This window comes from Marmota flaviventris, chromosome 6 (assembly GCF_047511675.1).
Source record: "Marmota flaviventris isolate mMarFla1 chromosome 6, mMarFla1.hap1, whole genome shotgun sequence".
Lineage (NCBI taxonomy): Eukaryota > Metazoa > Chordata > Mammalia > Rodentia > Sciuridae > Marmota > Marmota flaviventris.
Genome location: NC_092503.1, coordinates 112,352,515 through 112,364,609, shown reverse-complemented (window position 1 = coordinate 112,364,609; position 12,095 = coordinate 112,352,515). Strand labels below are relative to the sequence as shown.

Here is a 12,095-nt window from a genome sequence, read left to right as displayed (position 1 = left end):
TGGACTACTAGATTCTCTGTGTCTAAAAAGCAAGAGAGGGCTGGATCTGCATGTGGGGAGACAATCCCTTCCCGCAGCAGAGCCCCGCCCCACACACCATGTGGGAAGGGTGCCCTCCAGGCAGGAGTGGCCCCCACATCTGACCGGCTCATCTATCTTGGTGACGAGGGCCCCCGCCCCCAGGCACACAGCTGCGGGACTGAGCCAGCAGCTGAGGAAGGAGGGGAAGGAGGGAGGGTGTCTTGCTGCGTGTCTGGGTCTGGCTGTGTGTTTGCGCGCCTGCGTGCGTGCGTGCGTGCATGCGTGCGTGTGTTTACCGCGAGGAGGCATGCAGCCCTATGGAAGCTGGGCCGGGAGCAGAGAAGCTGCAGACGCCACCACGACAGCTCCAGGGGCTGACAGGCCCTGGGAGGGGGTGGCCGCAGGGTGGGGGCCAGACGGCACCCCTGAGGCCGCTGGCAACCCTCTCTGCCCGCCCCCTCGGGCACCCTCCCAGGCCCTGGGGAACAAGCAGCTGGCCTTCCAGCAGCAGCTCCTGCAGATGCAACAGTTGCAGCAGCAGCACCTGCTCAACCTGCAGAGGCAGGGACTGGTCAGCCTGCAGCCCAGCCAAGCCTCGGGGCCCCTCCAGACCCTCCCCCAAGGTGAGTGCCCCCCAGCCCCTCAGATTTCCCTGGATCCAGGGGCCACGCGTGCGCCTGGGGCCCGGCCAGCCTCCCCTGTCTCTCCCGCAGCAGCGGTGTGCCCGTCGGACCTGCCCCAGCTGTGGAAGGGTGAGAGTGCCCCAGGGCAGCCTGCTGAGGACAGTGTCAAGCAGGAGGGGCTGGACCTCACTGGCACGGCTGCCACCGCTACCTCGTTCGCTGCCCCCCCCAAGGTCTCCCCCCCACTTTCTCACCACCCTCTGCCCAATGGACAGCCCACTGTGCTCACATCTCGGAGAGACAGGTAGGGGGGCTGGGCCCTCAGGGCAGTATGTTGAGGGCTGGGGAGGGAGGGCTTGGGACTCCGGGACCCAGGAGTTCACCTCCATCCCAGGGCATAAGAAACGGTGCAAGACCCCTGGGAAACCTGTAGCTGGGACAGAAACGTCACCAGCAGGGGAGCTGGTGCTGAGCTGGGCCCAGGGCTGCTGGGGTCTTTAGAGTCTCCAACCACCACCTCCCTCCTGCCCTCCCAGCTCCTCCCATGAGGAAACCCCCGGCTCCCACCCCCTCTACGGACACGGAGAGTGCAAGTGGCCAGGCTGTGAGACCCTGTGTGAAGACCTGGGCCAGTTTATCAAGTAGGTGGTACACCAGTGGCCTTTCCTCACAGGGCCCCTCGCCCTCTACCACAGAGCTCACCCCTTCTGGGGCTTCTGGTCACCAGCTGTCCTATGTCCTCACTCCAGGGGAACCCAGGTTCTCTCCCCCTGCCGTCTATCCTTTGCCACCCCCCCCCCCATCAGTACTTCCCGGCTTGCAGCCTCCGCACCCCCTCCCTGGAGCACTCTGAGGGCATTTCCCTAGCCACCACCCTCCCCACAGCCTGGACAGTGATGGCCTGAGACGGGCTGGGGACAGGCAGGGAGGGAGGTGGACAGGCGGCTGGCAGCAGGCCGCCAGCTGCCACAGCCGTGCCAGGCTCTGTCACTGACTGATTAACTCCGCATCAGGGTCAAACAAATTGTTTTCACGCTTCGTCAGAGGTTTACTTAATTAGTTCATTTGCAATTAGATCTCTCTGTAGAGGGGGTTTTAGCAAAGACATCAAAGAAGGCTGAGGAGAAGGCTGCTTCCGTTGCCCCCTTTTCCCACCCTTTCTTTGTATCTCTTGGTCTGTCTGCTCTTCGGGCCTTGGTGGGAGGGGTTGGAGGATGACTTGGGAGGTGGGGGACAGCAGGGCCAATTCTTTCTTCTCTGCCCCTCCTCCCCTTGAAGACACCTCAACACAGAGCATGCCCTGGATGACCGGAGCACGGCCCAGTGCCGGGTGCAGATGCAGGTGGTGCAGCAGCTGGAGATCCAGGTGTGGCCCGTGGGATGTGGGAGGGCCCCTGCTCGAAGCATCTTCCAGGAGAGGTCTCTAGTCTCATGGTCAAAGCCATAATCTTATGCTTTCTAGGTCCTAATTAACTATGGTGAGAATGAGGACAGCTGGATTCTGAGGGGTGAACTAGAGTTGTGGGCATCTCTGCTGGGAGGTGCAGAGAGACTCGCGCTACATAAAAATAAAAATGACACGAACAGCTAGCACATCAGGCACCTGCTTTGTGCTGTACTACATGCTTTATCTAAGTAGCTCAAGGAGTCCTTCCAGCAACCTGTGAGGCGGGTACCTTGATTCTCCCCATGCCACACAGCACGCAGACATAAAAGAACCAGTCACTTGCTGGTGCTCACTCGGCTGCTGAGGGACAGGGCCGGGTCTAGAACCCAGGCAGTCTGGCCCCTGCATTGAAGTTCTGGAACACAATCCTTAAGAGGTGACTCTGGACAGACCATCAATTAACCAATCAATATTTACCCATCTCCCTCTGACTCCTAGCAGAGCGCCCTGCCTGAAGAGGGTAGTCATGAAAGATCCATTGAATTTATGAATGGGGTGAATGAACCATTCATCCATCCCTGCATCTCCATTCAGTACTCGAAGGCCCTCACACACAGGTGCCACCACACTAGGCACTTGGGTGCTGTTCAGCCACAGACTCTGAGTGCTGGTTTGAAGAAGGCACCCCGCCACCCCATGTGTAGGGGTGATGCTGAGCTCCAGCCTGGGACACACAGGGCAGACTCTGATGGCCATGGGCCAGAGGAGAAAGGGAAAGGCTTCACAGAGCTGGCAGCCTCTAGTCCTGGCCTCTAAGGTTGTGAAGGGTCCAGAGGAGCAGAGATTTGCTGAGGCTTCTGGGAGCCGGGTTCAGGGAGCCCGGAAGCTGGCCTGTGGAGGCGAGTTGGGGGGAATAATGGACTCTTTGAGGAGTCTGGTGGAAGGTGGGGTGGGGAGGAGGAAAAGGAGCCCACTGCCTCCTGCTTACCTCCAGCCTCTCCACAGCTCGCCAAGGAGAGCGAACGGCTGCAGGCCATGATGGCCCACCTGCACATGCGGCCCTCCGAGCCCAAGCCTTTCAGCCAGCCAGTGAGTGACTCTCCTGTCCCTTCAGCCTCCCCAAGTCCCACCACAGGCCCATGGGCCCTCAGGACCCCTCGGGTGCTGGTTCTCAGCCCCTCCCCATTGCTCACAGCTGAACCCGGTCCCCGGCTCCTCCTCATTCTCCAAGGTGACCGTCTCCGCAGACCCGTTCCCAGATGGTCTCGTGCACCCCCCGACCTCGGCAGCCGCCCCTGTCACACCCTTGAGGCCCCCTGGACTGGGCTCTGCCTCTCTGCACAGCGGGGGTCCGGCCCGCAGGAGAAGCAGTGACAAATTCTGCTCTCCCATCTCCTCAGGTGAGGGCAGGTGGGGCTGTGGGGCCACTGCTTGGAGGGACAGTGTCCCTGGAGGGCCCCCTCTGGCTACCTCATCCTCTGCCTGTCTCCCCCAGAGCTGGCCCAGAATCACGAGTTCTACAAGAACGCCGACGTCAGGCCCCCCTTCACCTACGCTTCCCTCATCCGCCAGGTGAGCGTAGGAGCAGAGGTAAGGCTGGGGAGCTCCCTACAGCCCACCCCTAGACCCCAGCCTCTGGGGGTTCCTGGGCCAACATCCCCCTCACATATGTTCTCACATAGTCCTGTGCTTAGGGTGCCCTGTGCCCAAATTGGGGAATTCCAAACAGCCCCCACCCCATGGCCGCGGCTCCCATGCACAGTGCTTTCCAGGAAGCCACACGCCCTCAGAAGAAGCTCCTGTTTCCCCACACAAGAGCTAGCCCCTAGAGTCTGGGCTCTGGTCAGCCTTGCTGGGCCATGCCCAGCCTGACCCGTGTGGGTTACAGCAGGCCTCCTCCACTCAGAGGCTAGTTAGGGGCCAGGTAGAAGGGAGAAGGCACAGAGCTGTGTCCCTCCAAGGCCCAAACTGAGGGTTCCCTTGGCCCTTTCCTTGTCCACAGGCCATTCTGGAAACCCCTGACAGGCAGCTGACCCTGAACGAGATCTACAACTGGTTCACCAGGATGTTCGCCTATTTCCGAAGGAACACTGCCACCTGGAAGGTGAGGCATGCCCCTGCCACCTGCCCGCCCCTGGGCTCCAGTCATCCTTGGACATCATCCCACAGAGCCCAAGGTTGCCTGGCAGTTAGTCCCCTCAACATTAGTTCTGCTGAATTGGCCCAGCAGGGCACAGGCATCGCCATAGGCCCTCGCCCCACCCCAGCAAGGGCTATGAATTCCTCCATCACTGTTCTCTGGGCCCCTTCCTTCCAGCCCGGTGCTACCTCCCTTTGGGAAGAATCCTTCCCGTGATCTCCCATGGGCCCCAAAGACTCCAGCCCCGTGAGGTCGGGCCTGAGGGGTTGGTGATTCCCAAACTTGGTATTGAGAGGCTCTAAGGATCTGGATATCCTGGGATGACCACCTGTTCTGAAGGCAGCATGCAATGGAGTAGGGGGGCCTGGACACAGGGTGGACCAAGGCCCATGGACCATATACTTGGGCACAGACAGGTGCTCACACGTCCCCGTCACTGCTGCCAGTGGCGGGAGATAATTGTCTATATCCAATTAGTCACTTCAATGCCTTCAGCTAGAGAGTTTTCCTGGGGGACCAGAGGAAGGCAAGAGGGGGACCCTAGAAAAATGGGACACAAAGATGAGGGCTAGGGCACTAATGCATTTATTTATTTGCTAAAATAAGGTGTGTGTGCATGCACGTGTGCCTGTGTGTGTGTGTGCTCAGGCAGCTCAGTGGGAAGGTGACATCTAAACTGGGATGGCGCAGAGGGAAGGAGGAGGAAGTCTTGGCCCCTGTGGGAAGGTTGGAGGGGGTCCATATCTCAGAACCTTAATTGGATCCCTGGTTCTTGAGTCCCCCTGCTGGCCAGTGCAGAAACTGCACTTCAACAGGCTACCTCCCGCAATGTCACCAGGTTTCAACAAGTGTTTTGGGAGACCTCCCTCCCTACCAGCAGCCCAGCTGGGTGGGGTCTGCACCAACAGGCTTCTCTGAGTGCAGCCGGAGGGACTGCTTCCCGGCTTCTGTAGCCCCATGCCTAACTCCCAAAGCTTAGAAGAGAGGCTGTGAGGCAGGGGCAGCTGTTCTGATTGGCTATGAGTGATATCATTTCCTGCCAACCACAGACCTGCCCTCTTTCCAGCATGGCCTTCTTGGGACTACCTGGTCCAGTCTCCAACCTCTGGGCCAGATCAGATACCGGGTTCTAAAAGTGATAAGAGTCCAATACCAATGAAAAGGATCATTACAATTATTATCTAATGTTCACTTTAATATTACATACTAATCCTTTGCCCTTAGGAGTAGCAACACAGAGCCTCATTTCCATAAGACAGCAACCCCCTGAGGATGGTGTACTAATCACCCCCCCCCCCCCTTATCTCTCTCACCTGCCCTACTTCACTGCAATTTTCTACTTCTGGCTTCTGTGGCCATTAAGAGGAACTGGCTTCCTCTTCACTACTCAGTGACCGTCCTGAAGCCACCCACCCCTCATATTTCAAACTGAACACCTTGGACTGGTTATGCAGCCTGGTCCTCACCTCCATCTCCCACACCTAGCTGGGGTCCCAGTATGAGGCCAGCTGGGCCTGGGGAAAGTGAATGGATGAGTGAGTGACCTTCCCAATTGGCAGTGCTTTGCTGTGCCGCCTTTGCCACTGGGGGGCACTGCATGGCCTGTGCCTTCCCTACAGCAGAGCAGAATCCATGTCAGCTCAGGTCCACTTTGACAGTCAGGGTTTTTATCCTAAGCCAAGCTTCATTCATGTTACTTGGGAAATATGCCCTGTCTACCCTCAACTCTCTTTCCCTTCCATTTCTACTTCTACCTGTTTATCTGTCCCTTGAGGTCCTTCCTTTTCCTCCCCTAAATGATTTTGACTTCCTTCTTTCCCTCTTCCTTTGCCCTCCCTGTCCCCCACCTTGAGATGCTGTCTACTTCAGACTAGGGCAGAAGGGTTGGGAGCCGGTGTGGGCCAGGCCAGCTGCTGTTCCTACGGGGACAGAGCGACCATCTGCCGGGCTGATGGTCCTCGCTGGCCCTCCCCATGTCCATCCCCTCCCAGGGCCCATGTTGTGGGCCCATCCTTTTGTTTACGCAGCCCCCGCCAGACCCCTTAAATTGCCGTTAATGTTTCAGCGTAACGAATTAGTCTCTCATCACGAATCAGGCTTCGAAATGAGGGAAAAAAGCCCCGGTGAGGCCATCCTCGGAAATTGGGGTCATTCTCATTTGCAAAGCGGAGGATCGGAGCCCCGTAATGCGGGCAAATTTATTCCGAGGCAGGAGCCCCGGCGTGATTAGGCCCTTTGTAATTATCGCTCCAAGAGATTCCACTCCAGCCGCCCGCCTCCCTCGTGGATTAGCAAGCGAGTCGGAAAAATACACAGGATTTAATTAGAGGCAAATTAAAATTGGTAATGAAATCGGGCCAGTTGCAAGTGGCAAGAGTTGGAAGGGAGAGAGGGAGAGGGGGTCTCCAGGGGCTTGGGCTGCCCGCCCTGCCCGCTTTCTTCCCCGTTTAGAAATGTAAAGAGGAGACAGGAATGGGGTGAGGCGGGGGAGGTGGAGGAGGACAGGTAACAGGGACAGGGACGTAGGCAGGGATGGTGATGGCTGGGGATGACCAGTGGGGCACTGAAAGCTGAGCAGAGAGCACAGGGACAGGATTAAGGGACGTGGGTGCCAGGCAGTGGGTGAACTGGGGCCCTAGCCCACACTGGGCGGGCGTTGGGCCTAGCACCCCATCCTTACCAAGTGTCCTACAAACCGGGTGACCTCAATTCCTGAAGCTATCCTGCCGGGAGGAGTTAGAGTGACAGGGAGACTTCCCCGCTCTCCGTTCCTTCCTGCCTTAGGCACACTCACACCCTCCTTCCTCCTGGCTTCTTTATTTCCACAAGCGTGGATCAGGCCTCTGCCATGTGCCTCATGCTCTCAACGAATAAGTCACAGTCCCCAGACTCCCAGGGCTCCATGAGGGCAGCAGTGAGGGTTCACGAGTTATTGCCCAAACTTGTAAAGGCTGCGTGTATTGTGCATGGGCCCGAGCGGATCACACTCATCAGAAACCGGCTCCCTGTCTCTGGTGGGTGATGATGGCAAGATGAATTATTGATACCTAGACATCATGTAGTTGACAGACAGAATTTTCCTAAGCGTGGCAGGGAGAGAAGGAACGTACTGAAAGGCTGTCTGTGGTGAGCAAGCTGGGAGCCCACCCCTGCCCGGCCCGCCCCCTCCCTGTCCCTGACTTGGGACAGGTGACTATTGTGCTTGGGGTGTGGGACTGAACCAGGTGCCTGTGCTCACCTGAGCAGAGGACAGCCCAGCGGCTGCCTCTGAGCCTCTCCTCACTGCACCCCCAGAATGCCGTGCGCCACAACCTCAGCCTGCACAAGTGCTTCGTCCGTGTGGAGAATGTCAAGGGCGCTGTGTGGACCGTGGACGAGCGGGAGTATCAGAAGCGGAGACCACCAAAGATGACAGGGTATGTGGGCCAGGCCCCGGTGGGCCACACCTGGCCTGGGTATGAGCTAGGTCTCTGCAAGACTCTCCAGGGGACCTGTGCCGCAAATGCCTCCCAACTCGGGGATTCAGGGAGAGTGAAGGCAAGTAGGAGCCCAGTGCTAGCACAGGGACAGCTGGAATCAGAAGGTGGGCATTTACATGGTTTTCTATCCCCAGTTCTGACTGAGGGGAGTTAAGGGGACCCGGTATCAGAGAGACAAAGCCCACGGTAGCCATAGCCAGAGCTGGGTCATGGGCATCTGGCAGCCAGCGGGTCAAGGGTGAGGGGGCTGCTGTCCCCAGGACCTACTCCCCTACTCATCATAGGATGAGCCAATCTCTGAGACCCCTGGGCCGGCCTCTTTATTTGATGGGGAGGAAGGGGTAGAAGGCAGAGAGCACGGAGGGCTGGCAGGAGGCGCACAGCACTGTGAATGGAACTCACTTGTCTCCCCTCATGGCACCTCTCTCCCGACCCCCAGCATCCCCACCTTGCCTGTGCGTCTTGGCCAGAGGCCTCGGGTCAGGAGAGCGAGACCTGAAGCAAGTTAGAAGGATCCCTCTGTAGTTCCCCTTCCCCTGGAGGATTCCTTCTCCCCAGGCAGTTGTGTGGCACTCAGGAGAAGCCGTCTCCCCCACACCAGTCTCCATGCTGGTTACTGTCACGTATCATTACCAACTTGGAATCAGAAGAGCTGGGTTCAGGGCCTGGCGCGGTGGTGCACACTTGTAATCCCAGCAGCTCGAGAGGCTAAGGCAGGATGTTTGTGAGTTAAAAGCCAGCCTCAGCAACTTAGTGAGGCCCTGTGCAACTCAGCAAGACCCTATCTCTAAGTAAAATACAAAAAAGGGCTGGGGATATCGCTCCGTGGTTAAGCACATGGCGCAGTCTGGCTGGGCACAATTCAGGAGCCACTTGTCAAAAGAAATCGAACTTTATTTTTAGAACACACACCGCACCACACAGCTCTTCAGGAAAACCCTCAGAGCCCAACTGCCACCACTGCCTTCCCACAAGTGTCTCCACCTCCCCCACTCCTCCTGCTCTTGAGGCCAATTGGCTGGGTTGTGTGGGCAGAGCCAAAAAAAGTCCCCCAGTGAGCAGCTCCCTGGTCTGAAAGGCCGGGGAAACAGCCCAATGAGCATCACCTTAGAGGAGCCAATCAGTTGGCAGCTAGAAGTTTGCTGAGGCCGCTGTGAGCCAATCATCAGCTGGCAGCTGGAAGTTTGCTGGCAGCTGGAGGTTTGCTGGGGCCCATTGGCTGTGGCTCTCAACATCCACACTCTGGGTTCAGCCCTCAGTACCAAAAAGAAAGACCTGGGTTCAAATTGCACCTTGTATCTCATCAGCTGTGTGACCTTGGGCCAGTTTTTTGACTTCTCTGAGAGGTTCTGTAAATGGGGTCATCATGGTGGTAGAGAAGCAGCCTTGAACCATTGCTTTCTCCAAATACCTTCTGGTATCTAAATACACACACACACACACACACACTTCCTTTTGTGTGGAGTCCCCAGGGACAAGCTGAGCAAATGGCTTATTGCATAGTCCCAGAGTTCAGAATGGCAAGAAAGTAGATTTTGCAGACGTGGAACTATGGCATTCTGGAAGATACAGCTCAGGCTTTGACGCACATGAGAAAATCCAAGCCAGAGAGAAAATAGGCTGAGGTGGCCCGATGTGAAGACAGACATTGGGAGGGCTTCTGCTTCCCACCTGACAGTTCTGAGACTGGCCAGGTCCCAGTGCCCCTGTGAGGTTTAAGCACCCTCCCCTAGGCAGGGCCATGGCTGCCCGGGGCCAGGTGAGTTTCCCAACTGACTATGATTAGAACACATGAGACTGGGCAGACAGAGGCTGATCCCACTGTGGCCTCCCAGGGTAATGGAGGGACAGTCCTTGGCACAACACCAGCCCTTGGGATTAGGAGAGTACATGAGGAGTGAGGGGGTGAGCCAGAGTCTGCCTTCTCTTCCCCAGGAGCCCCACCCTGGTGAAGAACATGATCTCCGGCCTCAGTTATGGAGCACTTAATGCCAGCTACCAGGTGACTGGGCCCTTCCAGCCCACCCAGCTCCCTTCTCCAGGACCCTGGGCTCAGGGTGGGAAGAGACCCCCTGCCCTCCCTACAGAGGGCCCACGGGAGGAGTGGCGGGTGGGAAAGATGAAGACCACTACCCCACTCTGACCCAGGGCCCAGCTTCACCTCAGCTTTCAGGGCTGGTTTGGGACCATGTGGGGCAGAGAGCAGGGAAGCTGGGATGACCAGTGATATCCCTTCCTGGGTGTGAGGGTGAGCCAGGCCTGGTTCTCAGAAAAGCTGGGACATCGGAGGCAGGGCCAGAGCTCTGACCTTGGGATAGCTCTGTGTTCCAAAGCCCTGGGGTTGCCCAGGTAGACACCCCAGGGCCACCCGCAGACTGCCCCACAGGGGAGCCCCCCCACACACACACGTGGGGAGGACTGGTTCCCTGAGCCCGCTCACAGGCTCAATCCTGTGTGCTCCAGGCTGCCCTGGCCGAGAGCAGCTTCCCCCTCCTCAACAGCCCTGGAATGCTGAACCCCGGCTCTGCCAGCAGCCTCCTGCCCCTCAGCCATGATGACGTGGGCGCCCCCGTGGAGCCGCTGCCCAGCAATGGTAGCAGCAGCCCCCCTCGCCTCTCCCCACCCCAGTACAGGTAAGCACCCAGTGCAGACCCTTGCCTCTTTTCTTTGCAGAGATGGGGGACATCAGACCTCAGGGATACTGGGCGTGGGGAGGACGCTGGGGGCACGGCCATGTTTGGATGAATGTGGAGGGCACACGGATGAGGGATGAGGGAAAGGCCCGGGTCCACCTCATCTCTTCTGCCCCTAGCCACCAAGTGCAGGTGAAGGAGGAGCCGGCTGAGGCGGAGGAAGACAGGCGGCCTGGGCCCCCACTGGGTCCTCCCAACCCCAGCACTGTGGGGCCTCCGGAAGACAGGGACCTGGAGGAGGAGCTGCCCGGAGAGGAGCTGTCCTAAGGGCCTGGAGGGGCAGGCAGGGCAGCAGGAGATTCCTCCGCCCAGTACCCCGGCCCACCTACCCCCACTCCACGCCCCTCCAACCTGAAGGCACTTCCAGGACTCAGATAGGGAGGCCTGGGCCAGCACCTCCCACTGCGACCTGACTGACAAACGCTTGGGGGCAGGAACGGTCCCGCCCCCAAGGGGACACCGAACTGAACCCCTGGTCTGGGACCGGCAAAGGACACGGAGGGCCCAGACCCCTCTCAGACCCTCCCCTACATCTGACACCACCTCCCCCAACCACCACCAGCAGCAGGGCCCTCCTCCCCCACCAGCTCCCCCTACAGGGCCCTCAGCGCCATGGAGACCCGCAGGCGGGGCTAAGCCACCTCTCGGGCCCTGGCCCACACCTGGCTGAGGCCGAGGTTTCTGGCCAGAGGCCCCTCCCCACTTTGTGCTTCCTTCCACCTTCTTTTCTGTACTGTGAAGAAACAACTCTCCAGCTCCAGCTCCTAGCCCTGCCCTGGCCTGGTGGGGGAACAAAGTTTCCCACCATCCCCAAGAAATCAGCCCTTGGGCTGTTGTGGGGGACCAGTGTGTGCCCTGTGGGGGTCTGTGCCAGCCGGGCCACCCGGCTCCAGCCCTCCCCCAACCTGAGACCAGGTCCAGGCTGACGGGCCTCCTGCCACACTTTGGCTGGGTGCCCCTCCAGTGCCCCGCACCAGGGAGCACGGATGTGCCCAGTGCCACCACCCCTTGGGTGGACTCCTGCAGGTGGAGCCCAGATTGCCCTGAGGCCCGGGCTGGGGCCAGATAGTGCCCACTGCTGGGAAGCATGGGGCGCAGTGTGGGTGAGGCTGGCCCCAGCCTCCCCTTCACACCTGGGGTCCCGCTGCAGTCCTCACCCACCCTCAGCACCCCTTCCCCACCCCCCCAGTTAAACGGATGACCAAAGACCTTTCTTATGCCGGAAGCAAAAACCAAAACTTTTTGTTGGCTTTTTCCTTTGTGGCCTCCCCAGACACCCCACTCTCCCAGCTCCCACCCTGGCCCCAGGCTGGAAGCCCTCCCTTCACTTAAGTTATTGTTTTAAACCAAAGTTTACAGTGTCTGTTGGTGGCAAGACCCTCTCCCTCCACCCTGCCCCGAGGACCCTGGGACCCCGAGAGGGCCCTCTGGCCTCCCCTCTGCCCTTGCCCTGCCTGGAGGAAGGAGAGAAGGCAGAGGGGAGTGGGTGGGCTCGAGTCCTGGTCCCCAAACCTGGGCTGCTTCCTGGGGGCTCTCCAGACCCCTCTCTAGGACCAAGTCCCCCGTCACGCTGGGAGTGTGGATTCCAGCAAAAAAGCTGGAAAAGTGAGACTCCACAGACCCCCTATGGGGGACCCCAACCTAAGGCCAAGGACAGGGTGTGTCGAGTGCTCAGAACACCCTGGCCAGGCCCTTTTGCTGAGAAGACTCCTTGGATGTTTCCCAAGAGACCCCAACATACCCCATCACAAG

The 12,095-nt window shown here is 58.9% G+C and overlaps 1 protein-coding gene across 5 annotated transcripts in view; it reads left to right on the top strand.

The window, feature by feature from the left end:
* Window positions 1-11,640, top strand: part of Foxp4 (forkhead box P4) — a 50,674-nt gene extending 39,034 nt beyond the window's left edge. For 2 of the 5 annotated variants that reach the window (XM_027943631.3, XM_027943636.3), the window contains 12 exons: window positions 497-644; window positions 735-948; window positions 1,181-1,285; window positions 1,923-2,010; window positions 3,037-3,120; window positions 3,227-3,431; window positions 3,527-3,603; window positions 4,034-4,135; window positions 7,466-7,587; window positions 9,586-9,652; window positions 10,114-10,283; window positions 10,463-11,640. In XM_027943631.3, coding sequence (XP_027799432.1) covers window positions 497-644; window positions 735-948; window positions 1,181-1,285; window positions 1,923-2,010; window positions 3,037-3,120; window positions 3,227-3,431; window positions 3,527-3,603; window positions 4,034-4,135; window positions 7,466-7,587; window positions 9,586-9,652; window positions 10,114-10,283; window positions 10,463-10,610 — 1,530 coding nt within the window. In that variant the 3' untranslated portion in view covers window positions 10,611-11,640. The remainder of the gene's footprint in view (window positions 1-496; window positions 645-734; window positions 949-1,180; window positions 1,286-1,922; window positions 2,011-3,036; window positions 3,121-3,226; window positions 3,432-3,526; window positions 3,604-4,033; window positions 4,136-7,465; window positions 7,588-9,585; window positions 9,653-10,113; window positions 10,284-10,462) is intronic. The other 3 variants (XM_027943632.3, XM_027943635.3, XM_027943633.3) reach the window with 3 other exon arrangements.
* Window positions 11,641-12,095: the final 455 nt, after the last annotated feature.